A 21316-nucleotide genomic window follows, 5' to 3' on the forward strand; every position below is an offset into this window, starting at 1 on the left:
TACTCCCTTGTTCACTACTATTCGTAGCACATTTGCCATTATTAATGCTAGTGTTAATATTACAATACTGCTGCACCTACTGCATTGAAATCAGTGACATTACATCTGTGAATGCCTTTGGATCAGGACTTTCCTGATGTTCACCTCACCAATTTTATGGAAAGGTGCTTCCTGATTTCACTTCTTAATGGTCTCTCTGCAATTGGAGATTGGGCCCCTTCCTCCGGTTCCTCACGCCGCAGCTCATCTTTTTCTGTATCTATTGATGGAAGCATTTCATCTTTTAAACATCTCAATTGCATAACCTTTATATTTCTAAGCTCAGGGTTTATAAACCAAATTTATGAAACGTAATAATTAACCTCTTGTAGCAATTGTCCACCAAACACATTTCTGCTTCCACATTCCAGTTTTTCCATCATAAGGGAAATATTTCGACTGATTTTTTTCTGCATCTATGATGGATGACTTCACACTTGCCTCAGTTGAACTGAACCCTCTGCAGGCTTCCCACAAATTTGCTTTCTCTGTGCCCTGTGATAACTTTCAGATATTCCTGCACCTCCTACATTCGTGTCACCTGCATTCGTGGTCACACATACCAATCTCTATTCTTCCAAATCATTACTTCACATGTGGAAAAGCTGTATTCGCATACGGACCTGTGAAGAACATGACTTGCCTCATAGTGTAAGTCAGAGTTATTCAACTTATCCATTCTCCCTATGTCCCGTCTTCCAACAAATGAGCAACTTAAGTTATAATGTTACCCTCAATCCCCTGCAGATTATGTTTTTGCAAATGATCTCTTATTTGATATTTTATTTCTTGCGGAAAGCGTGCTGCCATGGTGACAGCGGTGGCCTACAGACTGGCCAAGCAGCAAAAGATGAGGGAGGAGATTTTGTCTGCCTTTCTCTTGAGGGATGAGCAGCTTCTGGAGGTGAAGAAAAGGATGAGGATGCAAATGGAACGGGGGTTGAAGAAGGAAACCCATTCCGCGGCGGCTGTGAAGATGTTAGCAACTTACGTTCGCTCCACCCCAGACAGAACAGGTACTGAAATGATGAGGGCTGAATCCTGGATTGGGTTAATCCACTGTTCGTTCAGATTTTGACCTGAGGCTCAACCTAGTCTGACTGTCGTTTGGGAGTACAGAACTCGAGTATTGCTGAAAAAGGACATTTTGTTGAAGCTTTTCCTCTTACACTCATCAGGATGATCGCAAGAAAGCCAATGTCAGGGGGAGCAACAACTTTCTACTGTCTGCGAGTCCACTTGCCAACCAGTCAGCAATCTCTTCCCACACAGTATAAAGTTGTTGCTTCCCCCGATATTGCTATTCTTGCGAATGCCCTGATGAGTGCAAGATGAAAAGCTTCGACACGTCTCTTTTTTCCTTCTGCAACACTCAAGTCTAACGCATTGGATAATGTTCTTTTCTCTTTGGCTATAAGTGCCCTGATTTTGATAACATGAATTCAACACGAGTTAGAGCTAAATTGAGAATCTTGGTTAAAGTGGTTTGACGAATTAGATCCCGTATTGTGTTGAGCCTGCAGCACAGACACAGGCCACTTCACATTCAGCGACTCCCACATTCCTGCCACTCTATGGCTGGGATTTTCCAGCCTCACCACGGCGGGACCCGCCGCAGGAGTCCCTGCGGAAATCCATTGACATTTCAGCAGCACTGGACGATCCCGGAAGTGTCCGGGGCTGGACAATCGCACTCTTTGTCTGAAGACATTTCTCCTGGGTTCTTTATCTGATTTATTGGTGACTATCTTGAATCTGTCATCCCAGGTTTTGGACGACTCGATCAAACGGCTTCAGAACTTGAGCGACCTCCATAAGGTCACCCCTCAGCCTCCTGTTTTGTTGAGAATGGACCCCAGTTTGGAAATAGAAATGGTGCTTAAAGAGTAATTTTCCTGAGGTTGTGAGGGAATTGTGATTTTAATCGAGACGTGAGAGGAAGATGCATCCCGGCTGTGATGCACCTAATTTAGGGTGATATGGGGATAGTTTTTACTGTGAATTTTATCTGTGCCCTGGGATGAGAATGTTTGGGTTAGTGCACAGAGAGCTTTACCCCATACTGGTTTATTTTTAAACATGCCCTAGGTTGTATTTACTTCAGATAAAGCTGATTGTTTTTTCTTTTTCCCTATCCCAGAAAAGGGAGATTTCCTGGCGCTGGATCTCGGTGGGACAAATTTCCGAGTGTTGATGGTGAAGATTTGGAGTGGGAAGTGTCGAGCTGTTGAGATGCACAATAAGATCTATGCTATCCCCATGGACGCCATGGAAGGAACAGGAGAGGAGGTGAGCACAAGGCTGCTGGCCAGGTCAATGTGGACATCAGCCTTTCTCTAGATTCACCAGAAAGGAGGATTTAGCATCATCACAGCCAACTCCTGACCTGGGTTTTGTTGAGAATTCCATGGAGGTATCATTTACTGTCTCCTATTATAAGCAAACACACTCTCACCCCTCCTCCCTGTCACCCCCTTCCCACTCCGCCCACACCCTCCCCTTTCCTGCTACGCCCTTGCCCCCCCGCTTCCCGCTATCCCCTTCATCTCTCTTTCTTCTGGTGACCATGAGGTGCTGTGGGCCATCAGCAGAATTGCATTCAATCACAACCTGCAGCCCCTTGGCCTGGCATATCCCCCACTCTACCCTTCCCGTCAAATCAGGGAATCAATCCTGATTCAATGAAGAGTGCAGGAGGGCATGCCAGGAGCAGCACCAGGCCTACTTTAAAATGAGGTGTTAACCTGGTGACGCTACAGCACAGGATGACATGCATGCCAAACAGTGAAGCAGCATGGGATAGATGGTTCCAGAATCCTTCCATCCACAAAAGATGATGGACACGCAGCAAGGAAATCTATTTCAGATGGCGTGTCTCCAAATGGTGCACCTTTACTGATGGCTGAAGAGGCCAATCCTCGTGAGGCAGCTTCTGTCACGGGTGCCACACACAAACCTGCCAAGTGTCATGGTGAATTGTTATTTTCAGCGATGCCAAGCTGCTGAAGTGGCGTGCCAGCCACAGGAGGTGTCGCCAGAACGGAATAGCCCCAAAACCAATGGATCAGAGCTAAGCTCTACAGTCCTGCCACATCCAGTCGGGAATGGCGGTGGACAAATAAACATTCACTAGTGGAGGAGGCTCCGCAGATATCCCCAGCCTCAATGATAGAGGAGCCCAGCACAGCAGTGCAAAAGATAAGGCTGAAGCATTTGCTACAGCCTTCAGCCAGAGGTGACGAGTGGATGATCCATCTCAGCCTCCTCTAGAGGTCCCCAGCATCATAGATGCCAGTATTCAGCCAATTCGGTTCACTCCACGTGATATCAAGAAACGGCTGAAGACACTGGATACTACAAAGGCTATGGGCCCTGACAATATTCCAGCAAGAGTACTGAAGACTTGTACTCCAGAACTTGCTGCACCCTTAGCCAAGCTGTTCCAGTACAGCTACAACACTGGCATCTATCCGGCTATGTGGAAAATTGCCCAGGTATGTCCTGTACACAAAAAGCAGGACAAATCCGACTTGGCCAATTACTGCCCCATCATTCTACTCTTGATCATCAATAAAGTGATGGAAGGGGTCATCAACAGTGTTATCAAGAGGCAGTTACTCAGCAAAAACCTGCTCACTGATGTTCAGTTTAGGTTCTTCCAGGGTCACTCAGTTCCTGACCTCATTACAGCCTTGGTTCAAACATGGACAAAAGAGCAGAACTCTCGAGCTGAGGTGAGAGCGACTGCCCTTGACATCAAGGCAGCATTTGACTTACCGTATTTCCTCAGGGAAGCCATATAAATACTGTGGCTACAACAGCAGGTCAGAGGCTAGGAATCCTGCAACAAGTAACTCACCTCCTGACTCCCCAATGCCTATCCACCAACTACATGGCACAAGTCAGGAGTTTGATGGAATATTCCCCACTTGCCTGAATGAGTGCAGCTCCAACAACACTCTAGAAGCTTGACACCATCCAGGACAAAGCAGACCACATAATTGGCACCTCATCCACAAATATTCACTCCCTTCACTACCGACGCACAGAAGCATCAGTGTGTACCATCTACAAGATGCACTGCAGCGACTCACCAAGGCTCCTTAGATAGCACTTTCCAAACCCATGACTGCTACTATCTAGAAGGACAAAGGCAGCAGATAGATGGGAACACCAGCATCCGGAGGTTCCCCTCCAAGCCATACACCATCCTGACGTGGAAATATATCACCGCTCCTTCACTGTCGCTGGGTCAAAATGCTGGAACTCCCTCCCTAACAGCACTGTGGGTGTACCTACACCACGTGGACTGCAGCGGTTCAAGAAGGCAGCTCACCACCACCTTCTCAAGAGGCAATTAGGGATGGGCAATAAGTCATAGTCATAGAGGTCTACAGCACAGAAAAAGGCCCTTTGGCCCATAGAGTCTGCGCTAGTCAAACAAGTAGCAAACTAATCCCAGCCCAGCCAGCAGCACTTGCATCCCACGAGCAAATGCAAAAAAACGTTACTCGCTGTGACCTAACCAATATTTATTCCTCACCTAACATTATTAGAAGCAATTATCTGGTCTTTATGCCATTGCTGTTAGTGCTGTGTGAAACTTGTCTGTAGTAGTTTCCGACATTACAAGCCTGACTGCACTTCACTGGGTGCGGAGCGCTTTTTGGTGGGCCCCCAGGCAGTGTAAAGCGCATCGCAGGTATAAATCGTGCTGGGTGTAGGTTCAGGCAGTTTACTGGGGATCGGACGGGTTGCAATATGTCACGTTTCTGTTTGTCTTGCAGCTATTTGACCACATTGTCCACTGCATCTCCGATTTTCTGGAATATATGGGGATGAAGGACTGTGTCCTCCCACTGGGCTTCACTTTCTCCTTCCCCTGTGAGCAGAGGAAGCTCGATCAGGTCAGTCATACACATCAATCCTCATTCAATACCGAGTGGGAGAGATGGTGCTGAGAACCACTTAGGATAACTAGTTGGTGCTGTAGTCCCAGAGGCAGTGGGTCGTGAGGGAGCCTTACACAGCTTCTGCTTCAGTTGTGTCGGGGTCACAGACTAACATCCGCACACCATCAATGTTTACGTGGGTAACACCTGCCGAACTGCGAGACCTGTCAATGGAAACTTTCAAATGGAAATAATGTGTGTTGGCTCGATATGTTTTTAAAACATTTGGCTCAGATAGAAACTAATAAGGTTAACCTTTCCTCTTCTCGCCTCATCCTTAAACCCACAGAGGGCTGGCATGACGTTGATGTGCCAGATGCTCTCCTTCTGAGCCTCTCGTGACCCTGCGGCTCGAACTGAAATGAGCTTGGTCATTCGCGGCCCTTTTCAGTTGGGATAAATTGCGCGTGGAAAACTCGCCAGAGTTTAGCGATTGGTGACGTGACTCGAGGGAATATTGTGGAAAAATCCTGCCATTGCGGGAGAGGGAGAGGTGAAACTGTGTGCGTTTCTGGCGTATTTTTTGTCATATCATTGAGGAAGGGTGAAACTTTATTCTGCGTTATTCTCCAATAGTTTTCACCCAACAGTGCTGGGTGCTGGCAACAATTGAAAACACTTCTTTGTTTCTTAGCTTTGTTCCTCCCTGTCTTAAGATCAACAGGAATAAAGTGTTAAAGATCTGCAAAACCTCTTAACCCAAGTTGTTACCTTTTTTAAGTACATCTCATTAGATTTACAAAGATCACTTCAAGGCAGTCAAGCTTGTTGGTGATCGGGGAAGCCCTCGGAGGTGGGAGGGCGGAGTTGAGGGGCCAGTCACCTCCCGGTGGAGACTGAGAGAAGATAGTTGACCTGGTGTTAGGGTCTATAAGGGAGAGGGCCCAGGTAGGCAAGTGAGCAATGCAGGGGCATCCACGGGTCATGGCAGCTTTGTCACTGACCTCTGTCTTTTTTATCCTCTCCAGGACATTCTTTTAAAGTGGACCAGAGGGTTCAAAGCAACGGGCTGTGAGGGAGAGGATGTTGTCGACCTCCTCCGGGAAGCCATCAGGAGGAGAGGGGTTAGAAAGAGTTGGCCCATCAACAGGCCTGCTGCGCCCACATCCCCATCTGGTGGCAGTACATGGGAACAGGAGGAGGCCATTCATCTTCTGCCCCGCCATTCAGTCAGACGGTGGCTGATCTGTACCTTGATTCGATATCCCTGCACACTCCTAACACCCAACAAAGGTCTATCAGTTTTGAAATTTGGAATTGACTCGCGAGCATCCACAGCTTTTGGGGGGCAGGAGCTCCAGTACCCTCTGTGTGAAGAAGCCCTTTCTGACTTCCCATCCTAAGTGAGGAGGGTTTAATTTTAGGGCTATAACATCTTGTTCTGGATTCCCCTACTAGAGGAAACAGTCTCTCTGTCTCTGTCTCTGTCTTTCTTTCTCTCTCTCTCTCTCTCTCTCTGTCTCTCTCTCGCTGTCAGTCTCTCTCTCTCTCTGTCTCTGTCTCTCTCTCTCTCTCTCTCTGCCTCTCTCAATTCCTGTAATCATCCCTACACCTCAATTAAATCATCATTTAATCTTCAATAATCAAAGGAGTCAAGCTGAACAATGCTGTCCCCGTAATTTTACCCTTTTCGCACAGATGTCATTCTGGTGCATCTGTGCTATGCTCACTCCCACCTGAGTTTCAGTGCCCAGAATGCAGTTACTCCGGTAGGTTTTGATACACTGTGTAAATTCTTGGTAATATTCTGAAATACTCTGTAATAACCGGTGTTCAGCTGAAGTCTGAGCTTCAGTTTCAAGGTCGTATTAGGCCGAAGGTGAATGGTCTCTTGATTTCCAGAAAGCTGTTTTGTTTTCTTGTGGTGATAAATGAGTGATGGGGCCAGAGGCATTCAAAACTCTTCTTTCAACACCTTCACTCAGTCCGCAAGCATGACCCAGGCCTTCCTGTCGCTTGCCATTTCAACTCACCACCCTGCTTTCATGCCCACATGTCCGTCCTCAGCCTGCTGCGAAGTTCCAATGAAGCTCAACACAAACTGGCGGAACAACACCTCAACTTCCGATTAGATACTTTATAGCCTTTCAACAACTTCAGACCGTGAACTCTCTCCTCCATTGTTACCCTTTTTAATTCAATTTATCTCCCCCACTCCATCCAGCTCCACAGGGCCATCTATCACTTGTTTCTCTGTTGTGCTTTCATGGAGCGCTGAGCCTTGTTCTTCTATTTACACATTCTGCTATTTACCTTTATGCTGCTATCAGCACCTTCTTTAGTCTTTAACACTACCATTAACACTCCCTTTGTCTTGTGTCCATGACATCTTTGTCAATCACCCCTGAGCTCCCACGTATCCCTGACCTTCTATTTTGCTCCAACGGCTCCACCCCCTCTTAAACAGCATAAAATCCATCATATTTCTATTTCTCTTTAGCTCTGAAGAAGAGTCATACGGACTCGAAACGTTAACCCTGTTTCTCTCTCTGCCAGACCTACTGAGATTTTCCAGCATTTTTTGTTTGATTTCTCCACTTACTGCTCCTGTCTCGAATGTTAACATCAGAGGATGTCAGACATTCTGGACACTGGGCCTGTGAACTGGAATGCGGATTTGTTAACTGATTCTGTCTCATGACCTCCACCTTCCAGGAGTTTGAATTGGATGTTGTGGCAATCGTTAATGACACGATCGGAACAATGACGTCCTGTGGCTATGACGATCCTTTTTGTGAAGTTGGCCTCATAGTCGGTGAGTACACAAATGAAACCCTCAGTTCCAAGTCTCAACAAGGCTCTCTCGGGTTAAACTAGGGAAGCGAGAACCCGCTTTTCAAAGTTCGATTCCAGTTGATGTTTGCTTTTGATTTGAAGCCCCTTGTTCACTATTCCCTAATGAATATGTGACTCTGCTCCAAGGCGAGGGTACCTCGAGCTGTTTAAAGCATTTTGTTTCATCTTGTCCTTTAGTTGGCTCTCTATTCTTTTGTTTTGTTGAGAAATGGGGAACATTTCAGGGGAATCAGCCTGAGTTTTACCATTGCAGGACAAGTGAATGAGTGCTAGAGAAACATGCTGGGGTCAGTGAACAAGGTCATTGGAGGTGAGAATAAAAGTAAATGGAGCATCTGGACAAGGATCTCTCAATTACTATAGTACAATTCTGATCACTCAGTTCATCCATTCTGAGCACTCGACTTGTGCAAGCATGACTCAGACCTTCCTGTCGCTTGCCATTTCAGCTCACCATCCTGCACTCATGCCCACATGCCCGTCCTTGGTCTGCTTTAATGTTCCAGTGAAGCCCAATGCAAACTGGAGGAGCAGCAACTCATCTTCCGATTAGGCACTTTACAGCCTTCCAGAATTAACATTGAGTTGAACAACTTCAGACCATGAACTATCTGTCCCCTCAATTTCTCCATTTCCATTTGAAATTTTCTCAGCCGGGAATTAACATTCTGACCTTTTGTGTTGCTGAAGAAAAGAGACATGCTGTTGAAGCTTTTTGTCTTGCACTCATCAGGACAGATGCAAGAATGCCAAATTTCAAAGGGAACAGCGATTTATACTGTGTGAGGAAAGGTGCTTATTGGTTGGCAAGTGGACATTGTTGGAGGCGTTGGCATGGAGAATGCACTGGGGAGCAGTTATCCCATAAGATTTTGTTTCAATTCAAAAAAGGCAAGTCAACTCTGGTCGTGGCATTGCCGTGAGGAATGCACCAGGCAACAGTTGCCCCCATGCTTTTGTTTAATTGAAAAAGGCACACTGCCTGGGCATGTTCTTTCTGCTTGCAGGGGATAGGACCCTTCCTATGATATATGTAGCTCCCAGTGAGTGTGAATGAGCCAACCTTGCGAGCCTGACTGATAATTTTAAATTGATTCTTAGCACACTTTGGATTGTTCAGAAAGTGCTGTCCAATTTCAGAAATGTATCTATTCTTGGACACTATGTTCTGAGTTCTGAAAGAACAGGCTGGTTGTGAACAGCCGGTACTGTGCCTGTTGTGAACAGCCGAAGGGACGTGCTGTTTGTTACGATCAGCCAGTTATTGGGACGAATGGCCTACATATCTGGCATCACACTGGCACTGAAATGTATTTACCACGTTACTCACTAGTGTGGTAGGCATAATGTCTAGCACCTTCAGAATTGTGCAGTATGTGCTGTCCAATCGCGGAATCACATTTAATATTAGGCAATACATTCTGAGTTGTCAGAATGTCTGTTTGGCGTGAATACAGAATCCAGTTAGTGGACAATACCACTCATGTTGCAACTGCATAGTTGCAGCCTGAAATGCCCAGCTTCACCTGTTGCTCAAATGTACCCCTTCCAGGGCAATTTGAGGTACACTGAGCACTTTTTAGGGCCATGAATGCTGGCCTTAGGGCCACTCGTGAGTATGTGCAATACACAGTGAGCAATGATCTGATCAGGGTTGCCATTTCCCTGCAGGATAGCTTTGATACGTCCTATTTCGGTATGTCCCAATGGCTGTTGGATTATATCAAACAGTATGTCCCTTTGGCTGTTCACAATAAGTAGCGTATTGACCATACTCAACCAGCCCGTGCTCGCAAACTCAGAACACAGTGTCTAACGTTAAATGTGAATCCATGATTGGACAGCATTTAATGAACAATTCTGAATGCGCTAAGAATTACTCAAACAACCCAAGTTAAAATTATCAGTCAGGCTCGAAACATTGGCTCACTTACACTTGATGACAGCTACATATATTCATAGGCAGAGCCCTGTCCTCTGCAAACAGAAAGAACATGTCCAGGCATTGCGCCTTTTTCAATTAAACAAAAAGATGGGGGCAACTGCTCTCTGGTGCATTTTTCCATGGCAACACCTCAACCAATTAGCATCCAGTTGCCAACCAATCAGCACCCTTTTCTCGTGCAGTATAAATTGTTCACTTTGCAGTTTGGTATTCTTGCGTCTGTCCTGATGAGTGCAAGATGAAAAACTTGCACAGTATGTCTCTTTTTTTCTGCAATAATCAATGTTCTCCTGGCTTCTGGATCCAGTATTAAGATCGCTATTCCTTTCACTTCACTGGCAGCTCCCTCGGGAGTTTCTTTCTCCTGCAACTTGAACCTTGGCCATCAGCTGCCATCTTGTGGTCTTTCCCCCACCCCCCCAACCACCCGAAGCTCCTCTTTAAGTTCTCCTGACTCTAATAGTGGGTGCATTTTAACCTAACTACGGGTTGACACCAAGTTTAGAGTTACCTGGGCAACCTGGCCATTCCTGCCGTTTGTCTTCATCAGCGAAAGCTGGATCTTTGCTTGAATTTGGCTTCCAACTCCTGTCGAGCCCCCACCACTCCACGGGCCTACACACTGCTGTGTCTCTGACCTGCCATTCAGTTGCCTACAGTTTGAATTAACTTTGTCTAGCCTTCAGTTTGTCACCACTGCTGCTGTTGCCCACTGAGCTAATGGTTGCCCGACAGATGTCTTGGTCCCAAATGCTGATCAGGAATTAATTGCCCTGGGCTGAAGCCCATTTCTCTGCCATCTCTGCTTCCTGTGCCACTGTTTTCCTGTCTGCCAATCAATCCTGCACATCTCTTGGGTCTTTGTTGCCATGGGAGCCCTTCCTCCAAGCGTGTCCATCCATACTCTACACTTCTAAGCTCACTGGCCCTCGCTGCCTATCAACCTGGACAACACTCTGTCCATGTTCTAAACTGACTTCCCTCCTCCCAACGTCAACCTTATGTCGCCGTGATTCTCCGACATGATTTTTAAAGAAAAAATAAAATCCCTCCCTTGTTTTCATATCCCTCCATGGCCTTGTCCCGCTCCCGTCTAACTCCAGCCTCACAATCTTGTGAAATGCCCGGAATCTGGGGCCTTTTGAGCATCTCTGATTTTTAATCACTCCCCACCATTTGTAGCAGAGGCCCTAAGCTTTAGAAGCCCTTCCCTAAATCTCCCCACTTCACCACTTTAACTCCTGTAAACTACCTCTTCCACCAAGGCTTTGTGCAGCTGTCTTAGAATCTCCTCGTGTGATACCAGTGTCAAATGTTGCTGATAACTGATATCACGCCTGTGAGGAGCCTTGGGATGTGTTACCATGTTAATGGCGCTTTGCAAAGATTTGCTGCTGTTGCCCCTTTTGTGGTTTCAAGAAGCTGCTTCACCTTGAGTGGCTTCCTGTCTGCAGGAACTGGCTGTAATGCCGGTTACATGGAAGTGATGAAGAATGTGGAGATGGTGGAAGGCGATGAGGGACGGATGTGCATTAACATGGAGTGGGGAGCGTTTGGGGACGATGGCTGCCTGGACGACGTCAGGACAGAGTTTGACCGCGACGTGGACCAACTTTCATTGAATCCTGGCAAGCAGAGGTATGGTGACTCCGGGGAGCATTCCCAAAGTCCCGACCACATCTGATCCCGCTCGGCGCTACTCACTGTCATTCTGGTCGGTGGTGACATTACGGAAGCTGCAGCATTGCTGCAACAGGGAAGTGAAACCAGTTGGAAGTGCCCAGGACTCTTGCCTGGTGTCCTCCCACTGGGAGGTGTGGAATGTCAGCTGGTTGGGTTCAGTTCATATATAAGCGATGGTTGGATGTCCTGTTGCCAATGTAGAAATTGCTTACATTTTGAAGTAATTATTTTACATAAATATATAAATTGCTTATATTTTGAAGTAACTCTATATAAACAATAGTTGCTTGGGATAAGGTGTTAGAAAGTCACCAGGGTCCAAGCAGCAGCAAGATTCAGAGAGTTCAGGAAAGGAGGGGAGATTATGAGGGGCGGAGACAGGGTGGTTAGGGAGCAGCTGTTCCCCTTATTTGAAGGGTCAGTCACCAGGGTACATAAGTTCAAGGTGAGGGGCAGGAGGTTTAGGGGGGGATGTGAGGTAACCCTTTTTTACCCAGAGGGTGGTGACTGCCTGGAATGCACTGCCTGGGAGGGTGGTGGTCGCGGTTTGCCTCACATCCTTTAAAAAGTACCTGGATGAGCATTTGGCACATCATAACATTCAAGGCTATGGGCCAAGTGCTGGTAAATGGGATTAGTTAGGTAGGTCAGGTGTTTCTCACGTGTCGGTGCAGACTCGATGGGCCAAAGGTCCCCTTCTGTACTGTGCGATTCTGTCTGTTAAACACACAGACCTCCCAACATGGCTGGCTGTTCAGGCCACATTTCTCATTCATTTCCTCACTAGAATGGAAGGCCTTGCGTTATTGAATAGGGACAGGAGTCAACCGTTAGGAGGATTGAGGCATAAAACAGGTTTAAGTGGTGACGGGGGTGCTGTTATAGGCAGTTTGTCTGGTATTTGCTTACAGCGCTTCTGCCCAGAGAAACGGTATTGACATCTGTCCCTTTCTGACTGACGCTGCAGATACGAGAAGATGATCAGCGGCATGTACCTGGGAGAGATTGTGTGTAACATTCTTATCAGCTTCACCAAGCGAGGGCTGCTGTTCCGAGGGAAAATCTCTGAAAGACTTAAGACACGGGGGATTTTTGAAACCAAATTCCTGTCTCACATTGAGAGGTGAGTGACAGTGTCTGAACAAAAAAGCGTTAAGGTTTTAGGCAAGAGATTCGGGGCGGTGGGGGGAAGGAGATGTGAGCAAGAAGATTTTTACACAGCCATTTGTAATGAGCTGCAACTCTGGCCCATGAGGGATGTGGAAGTGGAGGAGATCAGTGATTTCAAAAGGAGATTGGTGTAGAGCGGGGGGAGAATCGGACTGACTGGATTACTCCACAGGGAGCCAGCATGGACTGGAGGGAACGAATAGCCACTTCCTGTCCCCTAATGACTCTGTGACTTGCAGCCCTGTAAGTGTTTATTTAGGTTCCCAAGGATCATCCTTTCTGGGTGTTCATGTGAGTCCGAGGCACAGGGGTTTGTAGGGTCTCTTGGCCAGGTCTAGCCCTACTCACTCCCACAATGACACAGGGTCACTCCCAATTGGCCTCCCACACAACTCTGGCTCACTGTAAAGCTACCATTCCCCGTCCCTTTCCCACAATCTGCGTGAGATGAGGTAATTTGATACAGATTAGGGATTAAACTCCGGACCTCTCAGCACCCACGGTGCAGTGCACCATTAGCCAACAGGAGACTTCGAAGAGTTGAGGTGCGTCTTTTGCTCTTCAGATTCCTTCGAGGTTTTGCTCTACATTCCATTGGGCCTCGCAATCTCTCCATGTGGCCTTTTCATTCAGGATGTGAGGTTGCATTGCATGAGGTGGTGAGGTGAGTGACTGCCCTTGACATCAAGGCCGCATTTGGCCGAGTGTGGCATCAAGGAGCCCTAGCAAAACTGGAGTCAATGGGAATCAGGGAAAACTCTCCACTGTTTGGAGTCGTACACAGCACACAGGAAGAAAGTTGTGGTTGTTGGAGGTCAGTCATCTCAGCTCCAGGACATCACAGCAGGAGTTCCTCAGGTAGTGTCCTCAGCCCAACCATCTTCAGCTGCTTCATCAATGACTTTCCTTCCATCATAACGTCAGAAGTGGGGATGTTCGCTGATGATTCGCTGATGATTGCAGAATGTTTAGCACCATTCGCGACTCCTCAGATACTGAAGCAGTGCATGTCCAAATGCAGCAAGATATGGACAATATCCAGGCTTGGGCAGACAAGTGGCAAGTAACATTCATACCACACAAGTGTCAGACAATGACCATCTCCTACAAGAGAGAATCTAACCATCGCCCCTTGATGTTCAATGGCATTACCATCGCTGAATCCCCCACGATCAATATCCTGGGGGTAACCATTGACTGAAAACTGAACTGGACCAGCCATATAAATACTGTGGATACAAGAGCAGGTCTGAGGCTGGGAATCCTGCAGTGAGTAACTCACCTCCTGACTCCCCACAGCCTGTCCACCATCTACAAGGCACAAGTCAGGATTGTGATGGAATACTCCCCACTTGCCTGGAAGAGTGCAGCTCCCACAACACTCAAGAAGCTTGACACCATCCAGGAAAAAGTAGTCAGTTTGATTGACACCACATACACAAACATTCACTCCCTCCACCACCGATGCACAGTAGCAGCAGTGTGTTCCATCTACAAGATGCTCTGCAGAATCCACCAAGGGTCCTTCGACAGCACCTTCCAAACCTGTGACCCCTACCATCTCGAAGGACAAGGGCAGGTGATTCATGGGAACACCACAGCCTGGAAGTTCCTCTCCAAGTCACTCACCATCCTTACTTCGAAATAAATCGCCATCCCTTCACTGTCGCTGGGTCAAAATCCTGGAACTCCCTCCCTAACAGCACTGTGGGTCTACCTACACCGCATGGACTGCAGCAGTTCAAGAAGGCAACTCACCAACACCTTCTCAAGGGTAACTAGGGATGGGCAATAAATGGTGGTCCAGCCAGCGAAGCCCACATTCTGTGAATGAATAAAAAATAAATGTTGTGGAAACTGAGATTTGGTGACGACTGTTTGAACATATCTTTCAAAGCTTTGCGGGGATGCTTCTGTTCACAGCCCTAGTGGAAAGTGAGGCCTTGTTTTCCTAGTTCTGTCACTCCGTGATAATGTCAAGCTTGGCCACATGTCATTGAGCTCAGAATGAATCCTCGCTTTGCCCCAATCTCTCTGTCTCTCTCTCTGTCTCTCTCTCTGTCTCTCTCTTCTGTCTCCCTCTCTCTCTCTCTCTCTCTCTGTATCTCTCTAGTATGCCCTGTCACACTGGTGTTGTCACTTTTCACTTTTTCTTTGCAAAAATAGACTTTAAATTTAAGATCCTATAAGTTAATAGTGCCAGACTGTTCTCAGTCAAGGGAGCACGAAGAACGAGAGGGCAAAGGATCAAAATAATTGGCAGAAGGAGTAGAAGTGATGTGAGGGAATATTTGGTCACCCAGAGGGTTTGAGTCTGGAATGAACTTCCTGAAAGGCTGAGGCATGTTCAATCGAGGTATTCAAAAGGGAATTGGATTGCTACCTGAAAAACAATGATGTGCAAGGTTACGGGGATAAGGCACAGGAGTGGGACTAGGTGGAATGATTTTCAGAGAGCCAGCGCAGGCTCAAGGGCTGAATGGCCTCCTTCTTTGCTGTAATGCTTCTGAAAACACCTCAAAATGGCCGTCAAAGAGGTTGCAATGATATTCAACTTTTTGACATAGATCATGTAGCACTCTGAGGTGCTTCAGTACAATTGTGACCCGTGTAATATTTGCTGTACACATTCAATGTGAACCATACAGCCCAAGGGGTCTAAACAATTCCTAGCCCCTCGATGCACTATGGCTGAAAGGTCTTAGCGACCTTTTCCCCACTGCGCCTCTCTCTGCGGCTGCCCCAAGCTTTAGTGTGTTCCTCAGCACGTAGCCCTGGACCTTGGAGTGTGCAGTCACTTCCCACTTCTCAATTCTCACTTCCCGCTTCAACCATTGCCAAAGAAAGGAAGGCCCCACATTGACATAGCGTCATTCACAACCTCAGGATGTCATGAAAGCACTTTGCAGCCAGTGTCACTATTGTAACATAGGAAACGCAGCAGCTAATACAAAGCAAGCTCCCACAAACAGTAATGTGATAATGACCTAGATAATCTGTTTTTGTGATGTAGGTTGAGGGGCAATTGCTGGGCAGGCTTCACATGAGCTGCCTCTTACCCCCCATCATCGAATTCAATCGGCATCATGTGTTAATCCAGATTCCCCTTCCACGCATTTCTGCATTTCGCTCTATCCACTCCCTGTGGTAGCGAGTTCCACATTCTCCCTACCCTCTGGATAAGGACCTTTCTCCTGAATTCCCTGTTGGATTTATCAGTGACTGTTTCATAATTGTGGCTCCTAGTCCTGTATAAGTGAAAATATCGACCCCTTCTCTATCTACCCGATCAAACTCCTTCATGATTTGAGCACCACTGTAAAGCCTTCTTTTTTGTAGAAGTCAATCCCAGCCTGTTGGGCCTGAAAATAGTGCTCAGTGAGTACGCCCCCGAGATTGTGTTGATATGATGATTTGATTACTTAATGTTAAGAGATCACCTCCACAAGAGAGGATTCTGCGCCTCGGTTGTGGTTTGGCCTGAGCTCCCTATTCGATTTATTAGTGACTATCTTCTATTTAAGGCCCCCAGTTTTGGATTTCATAGGAACACAGAAAATAGAAGCAGGAGTAGGCCATTCGGCCCTTTGAGTCTGCTCCACTATTCAATATCATCATGGATGATCCTCTATCTCAACGCGGTACTCCCCTCCCTCCCCATACCCCTTGACGCCTTTAGAGTCTAGAAATCTATCTATTTCCTTCTTAAATATATTCAATGACTTGGTCTTTTGTGGTAGAGAATTCGACAGGTTCACCACCCTCTGACTGAAGACCTTCCTCCTCGTCTCAGCCCTAAATGGCCTACCCCGTATCCTGAGACTGTGACCCCTTGTTCCAGACCCACCCCTAGCCAGATGAAAGATCAGCCCTGTCAGAATTTTATACATTTCAATGAAATGAAATGAGATTTCCCACGAATCTTTTCTATATGTCTATCCCATCGACACCTTTCACAATATGTATTCGGTCCCTCAGCCCTCCGGCCTGTACAATCTTTGTGATAGGCATAACCACTCCGTTCTGGTATTATTGTAGTAAATCCTTTTTTGCATCTGCCTCAATATTCTTTCCATAATATGGAAACCAGAACTGCAGTATTCTAGCGGTGAGCCAGCCCTGTTCTATATCAGTTTAACATTGCTTTGCTTTTCGTTTCGATCCCTCTAGGGGTGAGTGGCAGTGTTTATGTTCCCTCTTTATTAACTTGAATTGCTGCTTTTAGCGGTTTGTGTGTTAACTGTAAGCCCTGGCTCTGTTTGCTGTTGTACCCCATTGAGATTCTTCTTATCCAAGGATTATGTGATATTTATAGTCTTCCTACCAAAATCCGCCAGCCCACATTTGTCTCTCTTGAAGTTTCTTTGGCATTTGTGTGCCCAAGCTAGGGAGTGCCCTCATTCTGCCTTTCTGCTTGTTCCAGTGATTGGCTGGCATTGCTTCAGCTTCGTGCCATCTTCCAGCAGCTGGGATTGCAAAGCACCTGTGATGACAGCATCATTGTCAAGGAGGTGTGCGGAGTGGTCTCCCGCCTAGCGGCCCAGCTCTGCGGCGCAGGAATGGCGGCTGTTGTCGACAAGATCAGGGAGAACCGCAACCTGGAGCACATCAAGGTCAATGTTGGGATTATCGGAACGCTGTACAAACTGCACCCACAGTAAATCAGCCGAGGGAAGAGGGCTCTTGCCAGGGGTCAATCTCAGAAGGCCTGGCTCAGCGACTTCATACATAACGGTGGCATGGTGTCATGTCACTGGACTAGTAACCCCAGAGACCCAGGCTAATGCCCTGGGAGCGTGGGTTCAAGTCCCGCCACAGCAGCTGGTGGAATTAGTATTCAATTAGTTAATAAATCTGGTATATAAAGCTAGTCTGATTAATGGTGACCATGAAACGATCATCGATTGTGGTAAAACCCCATCTGGTTCACTCGTCCCCTTTAGGGAGGGAAATCTGCCACTGCCGCCCGGCCTGGTCTACATGTGACTCCAGGCCCACAGGATTTTGGTTGACTCTTAACTGCCCTCTGAAAGGGCCGAGCAAGCCCCTCAGTTGTACCAATCCAGTACAGAAAGACTGCGTTGCTTTAGGAAGGCGGCTCACCATCACCTTCACGAGGGCAATTAGGGGTGGGCAACAAATGCTGGCCTCGCCAGCGATGCCCACATCCCATCCAAAATTAAAAAAAAAACTCAGGTACCATCTCCGCTCAACAGGGCAGACGTTTTGCATTTGGATTTTAAAGGTGATCTTTCAAATGGAGGTTCATTATTGTGTTGGCTCTGGTGTCATTTGAATCCAATTGGCTAAGTGATGGGAATTGAAATTTTTGAGAGTGCTAGGGAGGTGTAGCTTTAGATAAATGGCCTTTGGCAAAAGATGGCCAACAAGTTAAAGAAAGCCATCGTTTGCATTTATGTCATGTTTTCCCACAACCTCAGGGATCCCAAAGTGCTTCCTAGCCAATCAGCTACTTCGGAGCATAGCCACTGGTTTAGGAATGACAGAAAGATCCTGTTACCAGCAAAGAGACAGATGACCGGGTAACTTTATTTTCGGTGAGGGCTAAATATTGGCCAGAGCACCGGAGGGAGCCCCCAGTGCCCTTTTGAAGAGTGCCCTGGAGTTTGTCATGCCTGAAATGCTGAAAAGCCGCATTCCTCCAGTGCCAGCCTGGATTGTGGGCCCCAAGTCTCTGCAGCTCACAACCCGCTTGACTTGCAGATGGGACTCCGAGGCAAGGCTGAATTTGTAGAAGGCATTGGTTAGGGAACATTTGGAGAAAGATATTCTGTCCGGGGGGGCTTCTCATTATAGGAATATATTCCAGCCAGGGAAAGACTATATAGAGAAGATTCTCTGGAATGATGCCAGGAATGTGAGGTCTGTGGGGGTGTGAATGGTGGAGCTGATCAATATTTCCAAAATCTCCTGAGAGGACGAACAGGGAAAAATTGTCCCCATTGGTGAATGGGTCATTTTGAAAAATTATTCGTTCTTGGGGTGAGGGTGTTGCTGGCTGGACCAGCATTTATTGCCCATCCCTAATTGCCCCTTGAGAAGGTGGTGGTGAGCTGCCTTCTTGAACCGCTGCAGTCTGTGTGCCGTAGGGAGATAATAAAGACATGGACAGGATTATCACTGTAGGGAGCCTTTTGTCACAGGTGTTTTGGAATATAAATTTTGGTACAAACATTGTGGCAGTTGTTTAGAATACTGTTTTGAATGGAATTGGATAAATATGTGAAGAGGGAGAATTTATTTTTTTAAAAATGCAAGGAAGTGAGATTAGAATTGATGGATCCAAGTGAAGATCTGGGATAGTTCTAGAATCTGAATGGCTGCTTCCTTTGTGGCACATTTTATGATTGAATTGATGTGATATATCACTGTGTCTCTGGGTTTATTTAGCTTCCAGAAAGAAAGAATTGAGATTTGGGTGCCTCCTCTTATCTTCCGGGAGCAGGCAGGCTGTGTGCAGATTGGACACGCTTATCATTTGAGTGATACGTGTTTGATTCGGTTACACTGTTGTGCCAACTTCCTGGTCTAGAGCAGTCACCAATGTGTAGGCATGTGTTTACCATTGTAGCTCTAGGCAGTGACCCTGTGGGGAAAAAATAGAGCGAGCTCCAGTCAGCGCACTCTCCCTTTTTAATGTGGATCATTGGACGAGGGTCAGCTTGATGGAGACTTCCTACTCGTTCTTTTATAAGTAAAAAGAATCTACACCCGCTGAGTTTAGGAGAATGAGAAGTGATTGGATTGAAGCATCGGAGAATCACAGGATTGTTACGACGCAGAATGAGGCCATTCAGCCCATCGTGTCTGCACCGGCTCTCCGAATGAGCATTATGCAGCTCAGTGCCATTCTCCTGACTTTCCCCCCCGTGACCCTGCACATTGTTTCCATTTAAACCATCACCTCGAATGCCTCGGTTTGAGGCGATTTTCACAGGGTGTGTGCTGAAGAGGTTGAGTTGTCTGGCCGGAGAGGCTCAATCTGAGGGTCGCAGCCTCATTGAGGGCTGAGGCAAGGAGACATTTTCTTCACTCAAGAGGGTTGTGAATCTGCCCCAGAGAGCTGTGGGTGCCCAGTATATTCAGGACTGATCTTTGGAGTGTAAGGAAGTTAAGGGAGACGGAGATTGGGCAGAAACATGTGGCTGAGGTAGATCAGCCATGATGGTAGCGAATGAAGGGACAGGTTAGAGAGGAGATATGGCTGAGCTCTGCTCCCTATTTCCACGTGCTTTTTGATCATTTGTATTTTGCTTTGGATCCTTGTTTAATGGAAGCTTTCTCTCTCCCTCCTTTACAGCTTCTCTACAGTCATACATCAGACAGTCGAGCGCCTGGCACCCAAATGCCTGGTGTCCTTCGTGCAGTCAGAAGACGGGAGCGGCAAGGGAGCAGCGCTGATTACTGCAGTCGCCTGTCGCATCCGAGAGGCTGGGCAGCACTAGGGGGCAAACCGGCAGCGAGCCTCCTGTGCCAGCTGCAGTGAACGCATCCCTCGTTTACCCCTCCAACCAGCACCCACCCCAAAACCACCCGCCCCTCCCCCAACCCACACACCACCCGCCCATCCCCCCTCCCACCTCCATACCACCCGCCCCTCCCCCAACCCACACACCACCTGCCCATCCCCTCTCCCACCCCCATACCATCCACCCCTCCCCCTCCCACCCCTACACCATCCGCTCCCACCCCTCCCCCAACCCCCACACCGCCCGCCCCTCCCCCAACCCACACACCACCCACCCATCCCCCCTCCTACCCCCATACCACCTACCCCTCCCCAAACCCCCACACCACCTACCCCTCCCCCTTCCACCCCTCCCCCCACCCACAAACCTTCCCACTCCTCCTCCCCCACCTCCACACCACCCACCCCTCCCTAACCCCTCCCACCCGGTGTGGAGAAATGACAGGAATAAGGTGAGCAGAGCCCCCCCCCCCACGCGCCCCCACACACACAGTCGGGATGAGAAATGCTGCCCCTTTGGAAAGGATGTGAGCCGCAGACTGAGAGCAGATGTTGAGTCACTCGTGTTGCTCACTGTCCCCCCCGCACCCACTCTTGTGCTGTCCAGCCTCGCTTGTTGCCCACTAAGGGGGCGGTGTTAATGGGCCGGCTCTGAATCTGCCCCTCTGCCCGCAAACTGAGTGTCCGATTGGAGCCTGTCACCCCATGAGAGCTGCAACTGGGGCCGCTCGGAGCCTTTTACCCCACAGCGGATTCCCTCCATTGATGCTGGGGACCTGAGTGCTGGCAGTTGCGGGGGGAAGGGGGGCTTCCAGGCAGAGCTCACCTGTCTTTACCAAGTGAGAGACCCTCGCCCTTTCTCATAGTGCCGCCCCGCAGCTATCTTTCTGCTTCTAGAGCAGGTCCTCGGGCACGGTTGGAAGCTTCCTTTGGTTTCCAGTCTGAGCCACATTTACACATCAGGTACTAACCCGGGAAATGAAGGGAGGCCGAATTCACCAGCGATCTTTTCAAGCTATTGTTTATTGTCTCTTTTACAATGTGTGGGAGCAAACAATGGTGTGGGTGCAGCTTGGGGATGGGGTGGTCAGTGAGTGACTTCTCACCTCACTCACTGAGTTGGAGCCGTGCACCTTTCTCACCCTGAGGAGGGGGCTGGGCTGGATGAATTGAGGGGAATCCTAGGGGCTGTGAGGCTCGTGTCTGCAATTTATCCCTCGCACTCTCATTCCTGCTGCTGCC

The 21316-nt window shown here is 47.9% G+C and overlaps 1 protein-coding gene across 2 annotated transcripts; it reads left to right on the forward strand.

Annotated features, from left to right (window-relative positions):
- Nucleotides 1–838: 838 nt before the first annotated feature.
- LOC144694981 (hexokinase-2-like) lies at nucleotides 839–20054 on the forward strand. Of its 2 annotated transcripts, XM_078565807.1 has the most exons (10): nucleotides 839–1055; nucleotides 2180–2328; nucleotides 4827–4946; nucleotides 5960–6055; nucleotides 7647–7746; nucleotides 11187–11370; nucleotides 12383–12538; nucleotides 17009–17242; nucleotides 19340–19341; nucleotides 19918–20054. In XM_078565807.1, the coding sequence occupies exons 1-10, from the start codon at nucleotides 848–850 to the stop codon at nucleotides 20049–20051; spliced, it is 1383 nt and encodes a 460-aa protein (XP_078421933.1). In that variant the 5' UTR covers nucleotides 839–847; the 3' UTR covers nucleotides 20052–20054. The 2 variants fall into 2 exon arrangements, with proteins under 2 accessions (XP_078421933.1, XP_078421932.1); XM_078565806.1 differs by lacking the exon at nucleotides 19340–19341 and having other exon boundaries at nucleotides 19907–20054.
- Nucleotides 20055–21316: the final 1262 nt, after the last annotated feature.

The sequence above is a fragment of the Cetorhinus maximus genome, chromosome 20 (assembly GCF_964194155.1).
Source record: "Cetorhinus maximus chromosome 20, sCetMax3.hap1.1, whole genome shotgun sequence".
Classification (NCBI taxonomy): domain Eukaryota; kingdom Metazoa; phylum Chordata; class Chondrichthyes; order Lamniformes; family Cetorhinidae; genus Cetorhinus; species Cetorhinus maximus.